Source organism: Odontesthes bonariensis, chromosome 24 (assembly GCF_027942865.1).
Source record: "Odontesthes bonariensis isolate fOdoBon6 chromosome 24, fOdoBon6.hap1, whole genome shotgun sequence".
Lineage (NCBI taxonomy): Eukaryota > Metazoa > Chordata > Actinopteri > Atheriniformes > Atherinopsidae > Odontesthes > Odontesthes bonariensis.
Window position 1 is genome coordinate 16,504,420 of NC_134529.1, and position 12,923 is coordinate 16,517,342.

Here is a 12,923-nt window from a genome sequence, read left to right on the forward strand (position 1 = left end):
AGGACAACCCGCCAACAAATGTTAGGATATATGACAAATTGTTCAATCAATACTTTCTAATTGTCAGCAATGAGTGCCGGGTTCATCTGTAAACCTTTTCTGCCGTTCCACAGTTCAAATAAGACTCTGCATATTTATTCCTACAAAACAATATAATCATAAACTCCACCAGGGTAACACCAACCCTGATATACTGATCAATCAGGTGACATATCAGCTTTTCTAATTCATAGGATAGCAAAGATTTTTTTATTTTACTCTCAGGCATGATTCAAAGTTTATTCTAGTTCAAGACGCAGATACTCTTGAATTTTTTTTTCTCCAGGCTTGAGAACTGAAACTTGAGAAATGGCATGTTTAGAGTCATGGTAGGCCTCAGTGAAATCTCTGAAACTCCCCTGAAGACCTTTAAGACTTAGCATCCCTTTGGGCGAGGCCTGGAGGGAATTCTGCAGAGGGTGATGTGTATGAAGCGTCGCCTAAGGCTGTGTGGGAAGGCTATGAGAAACAGCCTAAGATGGATTACTTGTGTTCAAATGCTCCTGCTTCATACTTGTGTGTGTTTTTCTGTGAGCGGTAATGTACGGGGGAATAGCTTTTACTTCGTAAGGAACATAATGTGCTTTTTTTCTTTTTTTGCGAGAGTAAAGTACCTGCATGTCCTTGAGTCAGTACAAATAAATGGTACAAGTGCATCATGAGGAATGCAGAACTGTGGAGCAGGACTTGCCTTTAACACTAAAAGTAGACGTTAGACAGTAATCACTGACCCATATGTCACAGAAAAAAAAAAACAGTCATTTCAGTTCCCTCTTCCCTACAACTGTTTCATTTATTTTCACAAGGTTTTCTTCCCCTTTTCAATTTCTTCAAAGGCTTTATTCTGTTTTCAGTCTAAGTGGAAGAGGTGAGGAGAAAGAGCAGGCTAAAAAGGAGTGGGATGGGAGTGAGAAATGGCGGGTTACGGCTCTCTCTGCGACAGTAGTTTTGTGCGGGCAGTTCACTTTGATGAAGACTGTGAAGACCAGACGTTGCGGGGGCCGAGGTCATATGGGGAAATGGCACCTCAGCACAGAGGTCAGGCAGTGATGAGCTGTGCTGGTTCATTCTGGCCCCACTGTTTCCTTTAACAGAGAGGAATGGCAGGAAACCACTGTGGTAGGATACCGCGTGGGACCAGAGGAGGTACGAAAGAAAGAGCATGGAGATGAATACAGATCGATCGAGTTCAGCTGGAGTAGAAAATTCTAAATGTGAGAGTGTGTGTATGCAGGTGTGAGTGTGTGTGTTTGGGACATGTGTAGACCTAACACTTCAATCCTAATTAGGTCATCAAGCAGATGTTGTTTGCTCAACAGTTGCTCCATAAATAACCATATATTTAGATATAATGGCAAGAGGGAGTAACAGATGGAAATTAACTGCAGGGAGAAAGGCAGACTGGATGGTTTATGTGCCTCCTTGCAAGATATACATGTTGCATCCATACAACATGTACATATTGCAGGGCTTTAAATGCATTTGAACGAATGACTCCTACATGATGTGCCTATCATGTGGTACCTTGAAGCGGCAGGATACGAACACTGAAGTCTTCCAGCTGGCTGAGTGCACTGATGAGGTCCAGTTCCTCTTGAATGGCCGGAGGACAGTCTGTAATGAGCTGAAGACACGCCCTGACAAAGACAACAAACAGTTAAGATAGAAAAAGATGTGCAACAGTCAGCAGGACTCACGTGAAACACAAAGTATACCCTTATTCCATTTTAAGGTCTTATGTGAAACTACAATATTAATAACAATAATAATCATCATAATCAGGTCATCATAACAAAATAATGTAATTCCAGCCTCAGATGAACATCCATTCATCACACATTACACTGTGCCATCTATTTATCAAAAACTAAGCCAAAATGCAGAAGAAGTGTTTGTGCTGATTTGCTGCGTTTGGTTTTCATCAAGCGTGGTGCTGTGCTTTGTGACCAAACATCTGTCAAAAGGACACTGATCCAGATATTTGTGGTTTGTTCAGAGGCAAATTTGCAAAGCTGAGCGTTCATGTTCTTTTTAGAGAGAAGAGGCTTTGTCCTGGTGACATAGGGATCACCTTGAGATCAAGTCAGCTGTGGCTCAGTGGTCGGTCGTCCAATAACCGGGCACCGTACCCCCATGCTCCCCGGGTGCTTTCATGGCTGCCCACCGCTCCAGGTTGGCATCTGTCTCTGAGTGTGTGACCCTGTGCGTGTGTGTCAACAGGTGCCAACATGGATGGGTTAAAAGCGGAGGACCAAATCTACCTTCGGGTATAAATAAAGTCACTTAACTTAAGTCTTGAGAACTATACATTCATGGTGCATTAAAAGTGAAATAGTTACTGTCTTTACATTTACTCAAACACTACTGCAGAAAAAGACTATAGATTTGATTGCCTGACAAATTGAGTGGGAGAGGGGGACTTAATGGATTTAATGGATTTAGGTACGCGTTTAAGACTATTAAGCCTAAAGTTTGCTAAGTTTTAACAGTGCGCTTGGAAATGTGACAAGGTTTCTGAAATGGATTTATTTACAAAGTCTAGACTAATTTGAAGGGATCTACAAACAGGGAGTTCTCTTTCATAATATTTCGCTCGATGTCTCACTATGGGATGCACGCCCCCGCTGCAGACCTCAGAAGCATCAATCTCATTACGCCAATCCTGATTGGCTGGTGAAACGTGTCCGTCCGCACCAGGTAGTCCCACCTACCTTAAATACCTCCTGCGGACGGCACCACGTCATTCAAACACCTCTTCTCACTCGGAGCATATCTCGCGTCCTCTGGCTAGCTAGCTTAACTGTCCGCAGACGGATCTTACTCAGCTTCTGTCGCCGGGCGCTACCTAGCCTTGGATACATTTTGCTTCGTCGGTCACACCAGATCGAACTCAGTGCTTTCCTCGCCTCTCCACGGCTTGGCCAGCACTGTCCTCGGCGCCTCACCACGGCTGTTCGAGTCCCGAGCGTTAGCACACCAGCTATCCTCTCGGCTTCACAGTTAGCACACCAGTTAACTGCCTCAACTCCCTGCCTGCACACCAGCTCGCGAGGAATGGAGGACAAAACCCCTCACACCAGAGGGCACGGAGACTCCGGGGCCCGTCCCTGTCGCTGTGGGAACAAGATATCGAGTAAAGATCCACACCAGGTCTGCTCGAGCTGCCTGGGGCTGCAACACGCCCGGCTGGCTATCGACGTCCCCGGCTCGTGTCAACACTGTGCGGTGTTCACCATCAAGAGTCTCCGCAGACGGCTAGCCCGCCAAGCTAGCTTGTCTGGACATGACCCCTATCTCCCTTCCGACGGCGCCGCCGTCGAGGGTGGAGAGGAGAGAGGGGTTGTTGCGGTGGCGGTACCGGAGGCTAGCGCCAGCTGGGGCTCCCAGCTCGACCTAGCCGCGGATCCCCCGCAGGAGGAAGACGTCCTATTGTTGGACTATGGGGACGATGAAGATGCCGCCTCGGACCTCCTCATATCAGAGGATGAAGACGAGGAAGACATCTTCATCACTCCGGCCCGGGCTGCGCAGCCCACGGCCTCCGTCGCCTCTCGGGATGGAGATGAGAGCAGCACACCAGCTTCTCCCCTCGCCAGCTCGGACATGCTCGACGTGTGCAAACGCGCTGCTGCCCGGCTTTGCATCCCCTGGCCTGCTGTCGTAGCTGAGACCTCCAGATCCCGCTACGAGGGGAAGAAATTGCCCTTGGCCAAGAGCGCGACGAAGCAACTTCTCCCCGTCTTCCCAGAGCTGCTGGATGAGGTGGCGCGCTCATGGAGAGACCGCCCATACAGCAGCAGGAGCCCGATTCCCGGGGCCTCGTCCCTCGACTGTGAGGCGATGGAGAGCCTGGGTCTGCTCCGCATGCCTCCGATGGAGCCACTCGTTGCAGCCCACCTTCACCCCCGGCTGTCAGCGGTGTCCTCCCGGAGCCCCAGTCTGCCGTCCAAGTCCGACCGTTTTCAGTCAGCCCTGACTGAAAAGGCTTACAAGGCGGTGGCGCTTTCGGCCAGAGCGCTCAATGTCCTCTCCCTGCTCACGGCTTACCAGGCTGAGTTGTGTGAGGATTTTGGGCAAACTCAGGACCCAGCTACGTGGGAGGAGATACCGGTCATCACCGACCTGTGTCTCCGTGTCCAACGCTGCGCGGTCCGGGCCACGGGAAAAGCGCTGGGGACGATGGTTCTGCAGGAACGAGCGAGGTGGCTCAACCTCGCCAACCTGTCGGACAGAGAGAAGGAGGACGTCCTGGACATGCCCATTGTCCCGGAGGGGATTTTCGGCTCCGCGTTGGACTCGATGCAACGGCGGTGTGAAGCCAAAAAGAAGGAGGATGAAGCTCTCCGGCTCTGCCTCCCTCGAAAGTCCCCGGCTCCCTCTCCGACTGTGCAGCGTAAAGGCTTCGCACAGGCCGCTTCCCAGGTTTCGCAGTTTAAAACGCCCAAACAGACGAAACCCCAGCTCGCCCCGGGCCCCCCGCCCGCTCGGGCCGGCTGGCCCAGGAAGCCCTCGGTCCCGGCTGCAGCTCCGCCGGCACAGCGGCTGGGGCCTCTCACGGCGGAGGGGCTGCGGTGTGTGTCCACTCTCTCCCCCAGATGGGAGCGATGGGCCGCTCTCGCAGCCTCACCCTGGGTGGTAAAGACGATCTCGAGGGGCTACAGGCTGCAGTTCGCCGCTGTTCCCCCGCGATTCGCCGGTATAATATACTCCCAGGCTCAGGGAGAGTCAGCTCGTGTTTTACAGGAGGAAATCCTCTCACTGTTAAACAAAGGAGCAATCTGTGTCGTACCTCCCGCACAGTGTCAGAGCGGTTTTTACTCCAGGTATTTTCTGGTCCCCAAACGGGGGGGGAGCGGAATTCGCCCTATCCTGGATCTACGTGCTCTGAACAAATATCTCAGGAAATACAAGTTCAGGATGCTAACACACGCATCCCTGCTGCGTCTTGTGAGACAGAACGACTGGTTCACTTCTGTCGATCTGAAAGACGCGTATTTCCACATCCCGATATATCCTCCCCACAGAAAGTATCTGAGATTTGCTTTCCAGGGGATCTGTTACGAGTACCGCGTGCTCCCTTTCGGTCTGTCCTTAAGCCCGAGGGTGTTTGTGCGGTGCACGGAAGCGGCAATAGCCCCGCTGAGACGGCAGGGCATCCGCTTGGCCACATATCTGGACGATTGGCTGCTGTTGGCACAATCGGAGCAGGAGGCCAGGGCGCACACGCGTATTCTCATACGACACCTATCCGATCTGGGTTTCGTGATAAACGCGGAAAAGAGCATGCTGTCCCCGGCACAGGGCATAATCTTTCTGGGATTATCCCTGGACTCGGTGACTTTCACAGCGCGTCTCTCGGGGGACCGAGTGAAAGCTTTCAGGGCATGTCTCGCGCTCTTCCGTCCAGGCAAATCTGTTCAGTTCAGATTATGTCTGCAGTTACTCGGGCTGATGGCGTCTGCCATACTCGTAGTCCATCTTGGCCGGCTCCACATGAGGGAATTCCAGCTCTGGGTGGCCTCATGCGGGCTGGATCCCGTGCGTCATGGCGCACGGAGAGTGCTGGTCACACCGGGGTGTGCCAGGGCACTGCGCCACTGGCGGGTCCCGTCCTTTCTGACCCACGGGGTGCCCATGGGTTCCGTCCTGTCCAGGAAAGTGGTCACTACGGACGCCAGCCTGACAGGTTGGGGCGGAATTCACGAGGGCCGGTCTGTGAGGGGCCGCTGGAGTGTGGATCTCCAGCGCTCTCACATAAATTTTCTGGAACTTTCAGCGGTGTTCCTCTCCCTGAAACATTTCCTTCCGTCTCTCATGGGTCACCATGTCCTGGTGAGGACGGACAATACGACTACGGTGGCGTATATCAACCGTCAGGGGGGATTACGCTCCCGTCAGTTGCATATGCTGGCACGCAGACTGATCCTGTGGAGCTGTGGTCGTCTCCTCTCCCTGAGAGCGACGCACGTCCCGGGAGTCCTGAACACGGGTGCGGACCTGTTGTCCAGGGGCGCGCCGGTATACGGGGAGTGGACTCTGCACCCGGAGATTGTGGAACAGATATGGGCACGTTTCGGCCGGGCCGTGGTGGATCTGTTCGCATCGAGAGACAACACGCAGTGCGCGCTGTTTTACTCTCTCCGCAGCATGGATGCTCCCCTCGGCGTAGACGCACTAGCGCACGCCTGGCCGCGCGAGCGTCTTTACGCATTCCCCCCCCTGGCCTTGATACCCCCCACTCTGTCCAGAGTGAGGGAGCACGGCCACGCACTGATTTTGATAGCTCCGCATTGGCCTGCGATGCATTGGTTAACGGAGATATATCAGCTGATGTGCGCTCAGCCCTGGCAGCTCCCGCTTCGCAGGGACCTGCTATCACAGGGGGGGGGAGCGGTCTTCCACCCGCACCCAGAGCGCCTGGCACTGTGGGCCTGGCCCCTGAGTGGCTAAATCTGTCAGCTGTGGGTCTTTCACAGCGGGTGATTTCCACTATACAAAACGCTCGAGCCTCCTCCACTAGGTCTCTGTATGACTGTAAGTGGAGAGTGTTTGAGGGGTGGTGTCACAGAAATGGCCACATTCCTTTTCAGTGTCCAGTAGGAGTGATATTGTCATTCTTGCAGGACCTGATTGACAAAGGAAAAGCTTTCTCCACGGTTAAAGTGTACTTGGCGGCTATCGCCGCCTGTCACGTGGGTTTCGGGAAGCTAACAGCGAGCCAGCACCCGCTGGTTTGCTGCTTTATGAAGGGAGCGCGCAGGCTTCTCCCCGTGTCCAGACCGCTGGTACCACCATGGGATCTGGCCGTGGTCCTGAAAGGGCTTAAGGGCCCTCCCTTTGAACCACTGGAGGGGGCAGACTTGAAACACGTGTCTCTCAAGACAGTGTTGTTGCTGGCTTTGGCTTCGGCTAAACGGGTCAGTGACATCCATGCGCTCTCAGTGCATCCCTCATGCGCTCAGCTCTTTCCGGGGGATGTGAGGATGATTTTGAAGCCCAACCCGGCCTTTGTGCCTAAGGTGGTGGGCTCATGTTCTCCTATTGACCTTGTGGCTTTTGCTGCCTCACCAGGTGAGCAGATGTCGCATGCGTTATGTCCAGTCCGTGCAGTGAGCACTTATATGGACAGGACGAGGGGTTTCAGGAGGAGCGATCAGCTGTTCGTCTCCTGGGCTAACCCTCATAAGGGGAAACTTGTCACAAAGCAGCGTCTATCCCACTGGGTGGTGGAGGCGATTGCTTTGGCTTATACGAGTCAGGGTTTGCAGCCACCTGTGGGCCTGCGAGCGCACTCGACTCGGGGCTTGGCCGCATCCTGGGCCTTATTCAGGGGAGTCACTGTTCAGGACGTTTGTGCTGCAGCGAGTTGGTCCTCGCCTCTCACTTTTGTCCGTTTCTATATGCTGGACGTCTCCGCTCCGTGCGTGGCTAGAGCGGTTTTGCTGTCCTGATTGGAACAGTGTACTTATCCCTATGGGTTGGTGGACGCTGGATAAGCTTGTCTGGCAATACGGGAGCAACCATATCCCATAGTGAGACATCGAGCGAAATATTATGAAAGAGAACTTTAGGTTATTTACATAACCCCGGTTCTCTGAGTAATATGAGTGAGATGTCTCACCAGACAACCCTTCTTGCTTGGGCGAGTGAGAAGAGGTGCTTATCTTGAATGACGTGGTGCCGTCCGCAGGAGGTATTTAAGGTAGGTGGGACTACCTGGTGCGGACGGACACGTTTCACCAGCCAATCAGGATTGGCGTAATGAGATTGATGCTTCTGAGGTCTGCAGCGGGGGCGTGCATCCCATAGTGAGACATCTCACTCATATTACTCAGAGAACCGGGGTTATGTAAATAACCTAAAGTTTTCTCTTGCAATACAATCCACACTCATTACCCTTAATAGGATTATGCAGCCCCTCACTTAGAATATGCTACATAAGTGAGTGTGCCTCTTTAAAAACAAGGTAGGGATACACACACACACACACACGCACAAATGCAGCAAGGCGAAACCCATAAATGTTGGGAACACAGGCAAAAAGAAAAAAACATTTAGAGCACAACTCATTAGCATTTACATAAATCCCAGTTAAAACAACAGCTTAGAGAAGAGATCTGACACTTGAGCTGAGTGAAGAGGTTTGGACTCGTCCTTGGTATGTACGTTCAACAAAAAACAATCCCACAAACAGGCCTGCGGTTCTCTTTAACACACTTTCACACTGGAGCAGAGTCACATAATCTCAGTCAGCACAATGACACAAATCCACAGCAAACATCTTAAAAATAAATTAATTAATTAAAAAAAAACGTGTGACTCGGGTGTTTAGTCGAAACCGCACGCTGCAGAACAACCCACACAGCTTCCCCTTCTTTTTGAGCAGGGCTGGTGTTCTTGCCAGGAAACAACAGACTGATCCTGATGGGGATGAGAGCAGAGGAAAGGACTGTGGATGGGCAGATGAGAGGCACAAGAGGACGCGCTGATTATGTACTCGTGCTGTGAAGTATCTGCAGATGAGTGTGTGTGTGTGTGTTTGAGTGGAGTTAGCATTAGAAAAGACACAAGTTAACATTTGCTTAGTGGTTATCAATGAAAGTCAGAGGCAGACACCTTGACTTTCCATTGACTGAACCAAGGTGCGTAACTGCACAACAAAAATAAACAGCAGTTTACTGACTGAATCATCGTTCTTTCATTTTCTTCGTTTCCGTCACATTTTAGCACAAGCTATCCTTCCCAGGGAAAACCCTTTTGGAGTGAGTTTTCTCAAAAGACATCCTTTTCTGACAAAGTTCTACTGGCTGCCGAAAAGTTTTTTCTGCCTCCAACATAACAGACAGCATGTTTAAAAAAGTTTAAAAGAACATAAAAACAAACTTAAAGTAAAAAATTGCACACAGATCTGGACACCAGACTGACCAGTCAAGCATACACACCCTGTGCCTATGATGTCACACTTCTGCAAGTGGTTGACAAATAAGGTCTTGCATTGCCCTGCTAAAACAACCCAAGAATTCCTGAGAAAGGACGTTGCCTTGACTGGAGCATACAGTATGTCTCTCATATATTCGAAAAAAGGCCTTTGCATCACATATTTGCCAGTCATCCATGTCATGGACGCTGATGCAACCCAGTAGCAAAACAAATGCTGGCTTTTGCAACATTCGCTGACAACGGTGTGAATAGTCTTTCCCATCTTTGGCATGTCGAACAAGATCTCTGCGAGGGTTTTCTGTCCCTCAAAAATAGACGAAACATGTGACCATCTGACCAAAAAACACTTGCTCAATGTCTTTCTGTGCATCTGAGAGGAGCTTGTGACCAAAGAACTCCACTGCATGTCTTCACGGAGGCGATGAGGCTTCCTGCTTGGTTTATACAGTTTCACTTTACATACCAGGATGCAAAAGGTGGACTTGGAGAGAAAATGGCCTTCCAAGGCAGCCCGTGTGACCGTATTGATCATGGTGGCATGAGTTTCTACTGCAGTGCCATCTGAGGTCTTAAAGGCCAAAGACTACATCCGTACCTGTAGGCTGGGACCCCCCATGTTATTCTAAGCGGACCCTCTTTGTCCTTCAGTAAAGGCTTGCCACTGACCACAGCTATTTAGGACACAGGAAGGTGCAGTTTTTGTATCCGTCCAAGTGTGTGTGTCTTGGGAATTTGGTACACAGGACAAAATGTGCATCAGTGGAGCAGTTACTTTGATCTAAAGGACACAGGCAGTCGGTCTGTATGGACTATTAATTTTAAAGTAATTGGCAGATGTTCAGACGCCACTCTCTGCCTTTATTCATACACAACAAATGCGCGCACACAAACGCACACAGAGGGAGCATTACAATGGATGATGTTGTCCAGGAGAGGGGGGTCTTTTTGTATTAGTTACTATAAATGAATGATGACCCAATTACTGTCCCACTTCCCCTCTAGGAGCAGACAGTAAGGTTAGACATCCACTTCCCTCACAAGAGACTTCATGTGATGTACAACAGAGGATGAAATGAAAGCAGTCACCTTTATGTTGTTGGTGGTCAGTCTCATAAGTGCAAAAACATGCACGTATCCACACAGAGACAAAATGTTCATCAAACATCGCACAAACACCGTTTGAGAAAGCGTGTAAACACTTGGACACGGAAGGCTTTTTACCATCATTTTACTTGAATGTCATGTCCAACGCTCATCTTTCCTCTGAGTTATGACTTATGAAATTAGACTTCAAATAAGAATGAGACCTATATAGAAGTGAGCATCAGCAATAAGCTTTGAAATATTCAAAAAGATCCCTTCATGTATGGATATACGCCTCATTTCCCTGCTCACCTTGCCAGGCCCATGCAGGGGTCCGTTAGAGCCGTGGAGGAGTTGAAGTATTCTCTGGCGGCAGCCAAAACCAATTCCACGCTCTTGTCATAGCCCACCCTCCGAGCATAACTTTTTCCCCGGAAAGACAAGCTGACAGGAACATCCTGACTGACCTGGAAACATTGATACAAATGTAGAGATCAATAAGAAAGAAAAATGAATCATGAGTGGTTTCATGTTTGGAGAACCTGGCGGGCAGTGCGAGTGAGACTGTGAAGGAGAGAGTCTTATTCAATATACCTTGGAGCAATGCATGAGCTGCCCTGCCAGGCGTATGTTCTCCACACGGCTGGAGCACAGCAGGGACTCAACAAAAACCTGCAGCAGTCAGGAAATAAAATTAGATAAGGTGCATTATGCAATATCTTAACTCCAAATCCAAGTTTTTAGGGGTGGAAACGGTGTCCTATGTGAGAATTATGCATCAGGGGGACATTATAGGAGCAAACAGTAAATACAGAAACATTATCAGTTCAGTCCAAATATTCAAATGGTGTGGGTTCGGAGTTGTGTTGTGATACCTGATGACATGTCTCTGGTTTTAGACAAGTATAAACGTTCTGCTGCATATCAAGCAAGTCCTGCAAAAGACCTCGCCACACCATCTCGCTTACTGGAGGGATTCTGATCACACACAAATGTTCAACAAGCTCATGAGATCCTGACAGACATTTGTCGGCCGTATGTTCACAAATGTGCTCCTTACTTGCGGCCAGTGTGACGGCACAGTTTGATCATTAGCTGGTGGGCCTCCTCTTCGCTGTTCTGGCTGTTCTTTACGAATGAAATGGGCTTCTGGAGGCTGTGTTTCTCTAGAACCTCCACCACACTATCGAGTATAAGCACAGATACACATATACGATGAATAGACACAAAGTAACCAATATATTCACATCACCTTAGATGGAAGATATACACGTGTGTGTTATTAACTTACCTCCTTGTCCTCTCAGTTGCCTTACACCCATGAATATTCTTGAAAAAAATAGAATTAGAAAATTCTTTCTCTGGTCGTAGGGCCTTGCAAAATCCTATAACTCCACCTCCTTTTTACCTTTTTAGTTAGAAACTGTCTAAGTTAGGCACCAAATCCTTCCTGCACCAATTGCTCATTGCAATTAGTTGAAATTTGTAGTTACCATCCACAAAACCCTTAGGATATTTTACAACTGAATGCCGAAGGAATGCTGTTGAGTGCTTCACAGGAATTCGATTAGTGGCAATAATCTACCTTAATGAAAAATCTAAAATGCCTAAGAATCCATAATAACTGCCATAAAAGTTTTCACTCTCTTGCTCCCACATTTTGATTATCTTATAGTTATTTTGTCTTGCGCAAGACGGTGACTGCCATGGATGCCGCTAAATAAAACTTCAGAGCAGAAACACGATGGGTGTTGTAGAATAATAAGGTTGTTGCCTTCAGGTCTAAAACATGAAGCCCATGCTGAACAGCACTCAACTTGCATTTTTTTTTTTTCTAACGTCTAACTGCAGTTGAAAAAAAAAAAAAAAAAACTACATTGTAATGAGATCGATAAGAAAAAGGCTGCCAAACTTTAGTTATGTCATTTCCCGGAAAATATGCATCAGGCTTGTCTCAAAAAACTGGTTTGGAGTGAGCAAGTAAAGCGGTGTGGAGCTGTCAGCAGCTGGCAGCACAGCCTACGTCGCATTGCGCGCAACTTTGCCAAACCAAGGAATGACACCGCAGAGGCTATATTCATCCATCTTATTCAGTCTGTGTAGAAACAAATATATTCTCAGGTATTATTTTAAAATGAAAGATTTTTTATTAGGGTTACATTATTTATTGTCGTTAGAACCCCTCCCCCCAAAAAAACGGAGATAAATCAGTAAGTATCACAGTTGGAAATGCCAAAATAGAGGAAGAAGGAACATGGCAAACTAAAATCAGAACAATCCACAGGAGAAAGACAGAAGTGGGTGAGTTCTAAGCTGTTCGTTATTTTGGCAGCCAGGAGTCATTTGCAAGACACAGTGCAGATGGAGAAAGCGCAGTGCAAAACATGAGAGCCATATGATAAACTGCACGTCAAAAAAAGACAACACCTATTTGTAAGTGTGTGTTCGCGTGCATCCAAGAGCGTGTGAATGCAAACTGTGTTTCGTGACCATGGGAGAGAGAGCTGGTGCTGGTGAGGGATTATCATGGCACCCCCCGTCTCAACAGGGTCGTGCTGCTACAGATGTTCAGTCTCGGCTGCAACTCATTACCATAGTAAACAGGTGCTTGTGTATATGCGTGTGCTTGTGCCTATACTTTATGTGTGCAAGGGCGAGACCGGCAACAAGCTCTGAAATTTACAACCGTGTGTGTGCATGTCTGATTGAGTTTGTGTGTGTGGGAGTGTCTGCATTTTTCCTGCGCATACATTAACGTGGCAGCGAGTGGCAGCTGAAAACAGCTTAAACTCTGGAGGTGCTCGGAGAGCAGACACTTTGCATTTGCTGCCCGATTCATCTGAGTGTGTGTGAGAGTCATG

At 49.0% G+C, this 12,923-nt stretch overlaps 1 protein-coding gene across 3 annotated transcripts in view; it reads right to left on the minus strand.

Moving 5' to 3' along the window:
- Positions 1 to 12,923, minus strand: part of nbas (NBAS subunit of NRZ tethering complex) — a 190,374-nt gene that overhangs the window by 120,244 nt on the left and 57,207 nt on the right. For all 3 annotated transcript variants that reach the window (XM_075458548.1, XM_075458549.1, XM_075458547.1), the window contains exons 28-32: positions 11,123 to 11,245; positions 10,938 to 11,040; positions 10,657 to 10,734; positions 10,375 to 10,529; positions 1,564 to 1,676 (exon numbers count right to left, since the gene is read on the minus strand). In XM_075458548.1, the coding sequence (XP_075314663.1) occupies positions 1,564 to 1,676; positions 10,375 to 10,529; positions 10,657 to 10,734; positions 10,938 to 11,040; positions 11,123 to 11,245 (572 nt within the window). The remainder of the gene's footprint in view (positions 1 to 1,563; positions 1,677 to 10,374; positions 10,530 to 10,656; positions 10,735 to 10,937; positions 11,041 to 11,122; positions 11,246 to 12,923) is intronic.